Source organism: Parasteatoda tepidariorum, chromosome 1, assembly GCF_043381705.1.
Source record: "Parasteatoda tepidariorum isolate YZ-2023 chromosome 1, CAS_Ptep_4.0, whole genome shotgun sequence".
Lineage (NCBI taxonomy): Eukaryota > Metazoa > Arthropoda > Arachnida > Araneae > Theridiidae > Parasteatoda > Parasteatoda tepidariorum.
Window position 1 is genome coordinate 101,785,624 of NC_092204.1, and position 8,532 is coordinate 101,794,155.

Genomic DNA, 8,532 nt, shown 5'->3' on the forward strand with positions numbered 1-8,532 from the left:
TCGAGTGCACCGAAGATCAGGTGAAGCACTTCATCCTGACTGTGTGCAAGGTCAGGTTCAAGCTGGATGTGGGTCTGTTCATGTTTTGAAGGTGCTTTTCTCATTATGGATTGAGCCCCTTCACTGAGGTGGTCACTGGCATGAACCTACTTTTATTACTATTATTCACTTGAAAATTCTGGATGATCAGGCGTTGCCTTTCAGTCAACATCTTCATGAAGAGTATGCTGTCAATACCCCTATTTTTCGAGATGACAACAGCAAAGTTCATCGGGCTGGAAGAATGCGTGACTGGTTTTACGATTACTCAGACACTCAATTACATCTCGACTGGCCTGCAAAATAGCCTGTCTTGAATCCCATTGAAAATTTCTGGGACATGTGGGAACAACGGGTAAAACGCCGAAATCAGCATCCTCGCAATTTGATGGATTTGTGTGATCAAATCCGTTGCGAGTTGCGTAAACTGGATTCAACATACCTACAAATCGTCGTAGACTCACTTCCTAACCGAATCCAGGCGGTTATCGATTCCAGAGGTGTTACACGTTATGAAATGATATTTTTCATGATTGCTCTAAGGGTGACTAATTTTTTGTCCTGTGTGCCTAATCATGAGATGATTCAAATACAATTCAAACAAAGTGATTCGGATCAGTGATTCGTTTAATATGGTTTGAACCAATAATTCAAGTGATTTGAATTAGTGATTCGAATAAAGTGATTCAGATCACTGATTGGAATTAGAAAATTTTAATCTAGGGATTCAAATCACCATTCGAATGAAATGATTTGAAAAAGTCACTCGAATCAAGTTATTCAAATGACTAATAGAATCAAGTGATACAATGTGATTCAAAACAAGTGATTCAAGTCAAGTGATTCTGAAAAGTGTACAAATCAAATGATTCAGATCTTCATTCAAATCCAAAGATTCGGATCACTAATTTTAATGAAAGACCATAAAGACATTTTCTAATGGTCTCTCCCCACATTGGTGACCCGGACAGGGATGTTTATATAGAAGTGGGACTTTCTGTCAATTTAGGCATGCTCACATCACTTCCGAAAGTCACCAATGTGGGGAGAGACCATTAGACAATGTCAACCTTCATCTAGGAAAAGTTTCCCCACCATATAGAATCGAGTTGACATGCCTTATATACTTGTGAATTGGAATTGCATATTTGTAGTGGTAGGCGCACTACAAGCTTTTTTTAAAAAATTGCAATGCTACAAATTTTAAAAATTTAAGCAACAATTGCTTATTAGCAGTATAAGCTCTTTTAAGAAAGGCAATTGAAAGATTAAATAAAAAGTCGAGCTTTTGTTTAAATCATTGTGTTGACAATGAAATAGTTTTTTTTCTTTTATTTGAAGGCCATTGACGTATTTTTAAGGGTTTTCTTTTGCCGAAACAAAACAATTTTTCTCTATATTGCGTAATTTAAAAATTCTATGTGTAAAGAAATACATGGCGTTGAACTGTATTTTTACTCCACCTTAGGAGACAAAACATTTTGCAAGTTTCCATTTATTCATTTTTTTCGATTTGCAAAAATATTCTATTAATTATCTATTTATTTTCTAATATAAAATATTATTAATTTATTCTGTTCAGTTACTTGAGCTTTATTAGATTTTCTTAATTATTTAATAATAATAACGCCAGCCCTTTCATATATTTTTGGATCCATCAATGTTGTTTTTTTCCTTGAAACTCTTGTGTTAAATTGCTGAAATACTTAGTTTTTGTGTTAGAAAATTTCACGGAAGTATGTTTAAAAAATACAAACTCTAAAGTTTTTGAATGTGATTTAAGTATGAAAATAAAAAAAAAGTATTCTAAATATTTTTGCAGATTCATTTTGAAGAATCTCAAGTAGAAATTAAATAGAAAACATGATAACGAGGAATTAAAACGTGATGCTATTCCAACAAGTTTCTATTAGTTTATTCTATTCATTCTATTTATATAATAATAATGGCTAAAAATCTTAATTGGTTTTGTCCTTTTATTTGTTAAAAAAAAATTCAATGTCTCAATTGAAAAAACTAATTTCAAATTACTTCTTGATTTTGAAACAAAATGTATTACTTCTCATGATTTATTACTTCACATATAGATTTAGAACATTACATCATAACTTTAATTATTTTGATTATAAAAACATACTTGAAAATATTTCAGGTCAAAACATACTTTTTTTCTATTTTAATTTTGTTAAAGGAAAATCTGAAAAGATATTGAACAAACCCAGATCTAACAGAAATATAAAATTTATTTCCAAATTCGCTTTGAAATCATTTATAAAAAAGATTTATGTAATCGACATATAGCACAATTTTTTATTTAAAACTTTTAACCGGTAACAAAATTTGCAGTGAAGCACACAAAAAAAGTTTTCAAAAAACAATGTTAATCGATGCACACTTTCATTATAGTTGAGGTTAAAGTCGTTTGTAGCGATAAGTTGCCAAATCTTGTAGCTTTTCATTATTGGAGGAAAAGTTTTTGTTCCGAAATGGCTGATAAGTCGGCCTCTCTAATTGAGGGGCTCTACATTTGTCGTGATGTCGCTTATAGGCATCCAATTAAATCTGATTTAAATTACATGGTTAGGCGAAATCACTTCACTTTCTCGAGTTGCAAGTAATCAATATTTCCTCTTTGATTATATGCCATTGATTATATAGGTTATATACCATCCGCAGCACCATCTGCCAGAAAATGTTCGGACCAAAACAAGGAACTCTGGGATATAAATTTATGCTGTATCACATGAATTTGTTGTAAGAGTTATTTTATTTGTTTCTTATAATTATTTTTGTGAATTTTAATCATTATTTTAATTATAATTTAAAAAAAAACATCAATCTAATTATAGGACACTCTGTAGTTGTTGCATTAATCAAGGCAGTAAGGAAACTTGGCTGAAGTTTTCAAGTAGCATTTGGAATGAGCAGGAAGATTTGGTATTTTCTTGGAATAGAAACCCATTCTACAGACAGGTGCGCTGGAGCATTTCCCTGCGATAAAGTCTTCATAACTATCACAGATGCGTCCTAAGAATTTGCAGGTTTTGTTGAAACTGGCAATGTAGTAGTCAAAGCACGCATCGTGGCTACAATAATTCTTTTCCATCCCAGATGTCACTGAAAATAACGAAAATTTTCTTATCTAATGTGTAGAGGTGAAAATAAGATTATTATTTGTTTATTTGTAAAAATATGATTAAGCCAAAAAATATAAAAAATAATTTCATAGGTGTTTAAAAAAAATATTAAAAATGTGAAATATTTTTTTTCTTCATAAAAACTAAAACAGAAACCCAATAACGTTAATACCTGGGGAAAGTATGAGACCATCTTTTTTTGAAATTCGAAAAAATTGAGGAAAAAATAAATAAAAATTACTACTTCTGTTAAGTACTTAGAATTCACAAGCAGAAAATATAAATTTATTTATTCTAAATTGCAATTGAGTAATTTGTTTTATGAAAAAGCATAAGTTCAAACAACTGACGGATGTGAAAAAATATTTCTTTTTCAGAGTGTGGTTTAACAAAAAACAAATTGCTGTTCAAAGACTTAACACTGCTGAGCATAATTTTTTGTTGAATGTAATTGGTTACAGCATGAAAAAGAAGCAAAAATCTTCTTGTTTTCAATATCGTATTACAAGGAAGCAATTCCAATTAGTAAATAAATAACTCCATTAATTACATTCTCAGTGAAACTTTCTACACAATACGAAGCATTTTAAAGTGTGAAGTTTTCTAAATTTAATCTAAAACTGCTAAAATGGCACATTCAACAAAAACTTATGCATGCTTCATGTAATATTTTATGAAAACTTGGGCTTGATGATGGAAAAAGTTTAATACAGACGGGGCAAGTGAGTTAAGGTATTAATGGCATAATTTCAGACAAGATGCTTTCTAAATTAAAATGGAGAATTTTTTGAAAAATTTGAAAAATAATGGTTTTTCTTTTAATTTCTGTAATATTGAATTTGAAATCAGAAAGTGATTGAAAATTATTAGTTTCGTTTTTTCTTTTAATAGGGCATGATCAAGTCCTGACCTAGTTACCTCGGTTGAGCATTTCTGTAAATGATGGCAACTACATTCTTACTCTATTTCTTTTCTTTTTTCTTCCTTCTGCGCATTAAATTAGGGGGCGTTGTTTTTTCGTTTATTTCCATTTAGTTGATGCTTGGTTGTCAGTTGTGTAATTTGGTTTTGGGATTTGTTTTTAAGTAAGCTTTTGGACATTATATTCTTATCTATTAGTTTAGATTTCATATTTTTGTATTTGTTTTTTGTATTGTATTTTCTTTACCCGGACTTTGGCAAAGCCTTTGGGGTACAGAGAGTGCAACTTGGACGTTTGTCGTCCTCTTTTGATAGAAAAGGTTTTGCATTTATGATTTCCTTTGTATCCCCTGACGACCTCAGCTTTGGTTGTCATATTTTTCATTTTTTTTTCTTTCTTCATTCATTCTTTTGGTCTCAAATATGCTAATTGATTAGTGCTGACGATATTCTAAGTTTCGAAATCACACACAAAAACGTACTTTCTTTCAATAAACATGACTTTTTTTTCGTTGGATTCGGATTTCTGAGCCCTTAAATATAGGAGGTAGCTGCATCGAATCGAATTTCAAAAAAGCCTGATACATAATATTTCATTTCTCAGGAACTATTTGTCCCGCAGTGGACTGATCGTTAAGACACGGTTCCTAGCAGATCACCTAAGTCATGCATCACTGGCTGTGGTCAGTGTGCGGGTGGGTGACCACTTGGATCAGTCTGCGTAGGGACCGAGGTTGCGCGGTATTGGTCCTCGTTAAACTGTTCTACTGTAAAGTGCTCGACTTCGCGTGCAGGTCGTCGGGATACCGAAAAGGGGGTGCCACCCCCTCTGCAGAGGATCAAAATTGTGATGGCATGTCTTCGGATCATCCTCAGGGATGTTTCCCAACCCGTCGCCAATAGCCCATTGTGCAGCTCTAGTGCGACGTAAATGAGCAACAACAACAACTCAGGAACTATTCGCCTTATTTTGCTCAAATTTTGTATTTGTTATATAAAATTACATTCTTAAAAATGAGACAAAAAATTGCATAACTTACAATTCAGAATTTTTTTGACCATTTCTGAATAAAATAATAAAAAATAATAAATATTTACTTGAAGTTATTTTTGCATGGAAAACAATTTTCGATTCAAACAATTATAAACAATTTTCGTGTAAAAAATGTTCAATTCACTTTAAATATTCTAGAGATATAGCGAAATACGCAAAAAGTAAAATTAATATTAAGGGGTCCGAACTTTGAAACCCTCTCCTGACCAAGCTACCCCTCTATATTTTGATTGTCAAAAAACCAAATACGTTGGAAAGAAAAGACATGCTTATTCAGAGAAAGTAAGTTTTTGTGTCGGAATTGGTAATTTAAAATATCGTCTGCACTTAGTAATTAGCATATTTGAGGTCACCCCCTCAAACCATTAAGAATGAATACTAGAACGCGAAGATCCAATCATTAGAACAAAAGTTATTTAGGGGGGGGGGAGGGTTTCCTTTTGTTCTTTTTTTTTTTCTTTGGTGAACTGTACGTCATATACTTGTCAGTATGAAACCGGGTGAATAATATAGGCTAACCGTGTACTTAAATGTCTTACCCGTATCAATTTCTCCATTCTCAGTTCTATATTTTGCTCCAGGTACACATTTTGACTGAGACGGACCTCCATTTGGATAATAATCAATATCTGCAAAAGGCGGTCGTAATCCATATCCTGAAAAACCAATGAAAACAATGCGACGTAACAAAATATTAAACAAAAGGAATAAATTAAGAAATGCTCTTATGTTTAATTCTGAGCCACAGTGGCTCTGGTGATAGAGCGTTCACCTCCCAAGGAAGTCACCAAGTTCGAATCCCTGCGTTGGCTGGTGGATACGAATTCTGTTCCCAGCTCGCAAGAACCACTGTTCTGACATAAAATGTCTTCAGTGGTAGGGGAATCATGGATCAAAATCCCCTTACCGTCGAGCTGACAATAAAAGGTTTTCGTGGCTTACTTCTCCATGCAACGCAAATGCGATTTAGTTCCCCCAGAAAGTTCTCCACAAAGACTAGCTTGTCCCAGATTATGACCCAGAAGTTTCCTGGTCTCCTGGGTTGGGTTTAAAATTACGGGAGCAACGGAGTTAGCATATATAGTTGCAAACTCAGAATTGCGTCAGTTTTTCTACATCATTAATGAAATAAAAGAAACAAAATATTTTTGATTTCAAACAATTAAACGAAATGAGTGCTTGCGGTATTTTATTTCAACAATTCAACTTTTTACGAAAAAACCTACAAAATAAGCATTGGTATTGGATTACAGTGGTAACTCTCACATTTGTTAATATATTTGATAAGATTTTATTATTTTTTGAGTTATGCGTAAAGTCACTTGGATAGCAAATGTTGTTTTGCAAAAAACTAGTTTGATCTAGTTTGACTAGTTTGGTGGTGATCAACTCTTGTAAGTATCTGAATATTGGAATTAAAACAGACAGAAAGATATTTGAATGAACACAAATTGTTGAATTACGTATAATTATAGTGCTTTGGAAAAAAAAACGCATCTTATAATCATAGACGCATTTTTAAATACATTATTTTTATAAAATAATAAATAAATTTTAAGTAATTGTTCCCTTAAAATAAGTGATAGTCTATTAAATACTAATAATCGTAGGGAAACAATCAGTAAAATGTTTGATTGATTTTTTATAAATGAAAGAAAAAAATTATTTTTATTTAATTAATAAAAAAACTAAAATTTACCTTTCGATGCTATATAAATATTTCTTAAATAAGAAAAATAACATCTTTATATGTGAAAAGTAATTGAGGGGAAGGGTTGTAAAGTTGGAAATTTAGTTACTTAACAACCTCATAAAATAGTTTATACGAATAGTAATACCTTTATCTGTAATAGTTCCATCAGTGTGAATTGAGTCAACAAAATAAGCGTCGGTATTCATTGGTTGCAGGAGTATTAATAGTGATTTATACAATGGCCCAGCAGCATCCAGATCTGTCAACAAAAAAAAAAACAAAAAAGCCTTATAAATGAAAAAGAAAAGTTTAACACTGTAGATGATTTTGCTATCAAGATTTATAACACCAGATGGCGCTGAGCGCAAACAATGTATTATTATTTTTTCTGCACTTCCTAAGTTTCAATTTACTTTTACCACTGAACCACGATGGAATAAAATCAACTTAATCATTACAATTTGTGTAAATTATTGTTGAATTTGAGTTATGGTGAACTGGCCGAAAAATAGGCCACCTGCATGAAATGTAAGTTAACATTTGTTTTGGTCGCCGAAAAGTCGGTAATTTATTTTGATATTTCATGTATTGTATTTAATATACATGCATTTGTAATTTATTATAGTAACGGTCGAGCTGTTTACTTTTACAATGGATGATTTTGAAAAATTAAAGTCCAAATGAGCTGTAATCAGACAGCTGATTACAAAATTAATAAATAAAATTGACAAATTGTTATCAGAAATACTTCCTGATGATACTTTGTATGATTCACTAAATCAGTTAATTGAGAAAAAAAAACGAAACTTTAAAGGATCTAGATTTGAAAATTGAAAATTATTTTGATAAGAGCGAGGAATTAGAGAGTGAAATTATACAAAGTCAAGAGTATCAAGATCGAGTAGTGGCTTCTAAAGGCAAAATTGAAAGATATTTACTGAAATGCCAGACTACAAGACAGGAAGTAACGGCTAGTGGTAACAATAATTTACAAGAAAATTTAACTTATGGAAATATCTCGCACGTTGCTAACGTTTATTATAATCTTCCCCTTAACGTCCGGCAGGTGGCGCAGCGCCGCAACTGTTGTGTCTGTTTTGTTTTTGCAAATGTAAGAGAGCGTAGAGGTGCGCGCTAATGAGCCTGTGCAATTATGATATCTGTAAATATTTTTGTAAATAAATAATTAATATAATCAAACTCTTACTTCCTCCCCCCCAAACGAGCTACTCGACACATGAACAAATGAAATGGGATTACAACAAAAATCAGAAGAGGGATGTAAACCCCGTGAAAGAACCTAACGTAAACTCAAGGTATGTCTTTCTTGATTTTAAAATTATGCATGAGTCGAGTATTATGAATTGAAGAAAGTATTACGAATTTTAAGAAAGCAAAAAGTATTTTATGGAAGTAAAACGTATTTTAAGAAAGTAAAAAGTATTTTAAGAAAGTTTAACGTATTTCTATGAGTATCAAAATGTCTTTTCTGGGAAAAGGCAGAAAAAATGATTTGATTGAACTGGCTAACGAAATAGGTGAAACTGTACCACCTAATGCAGTGGTAATAGAAATTAAGAATATTATCACAAAAAGTAAAAATTATGAGGAAACATTCGTTAAACAAATTTTAGAACGGATAATTGAAGAAAGAATCCAACGCGAAGAAAATGAAAGTAAAGAAAAAT

The 8,532-nt window shown here is 31.9% G+C and overlaps 1 protein-coding gene across 1 annotated transcript in view; it reads right to left on the reverse strand.

Moving 5' to 3' along the window:
* Positions 1-2,264: 2,264 nt before the first annotated feature.
* The window catches only part of LOC107442357 (lipase member H-like), a gene marked incomplete at its 5' end in the record, with an annotated part of 27,284 nt that continues 21,016 nt past the window's right edge, over positions 2,265-8,532 (reverse strand). Inside the window, 3 exon segments of the mRNA XM_043055829.2 lie at positions 2,265-3,156; positions 5,691-5,807; positions 6,990-7,103. Coding sequence (XP_042911763.2) covers positions 2,909-3,156; positions 5,691-5,807; positions 6,990-7,103 — 479 coding nt within the window.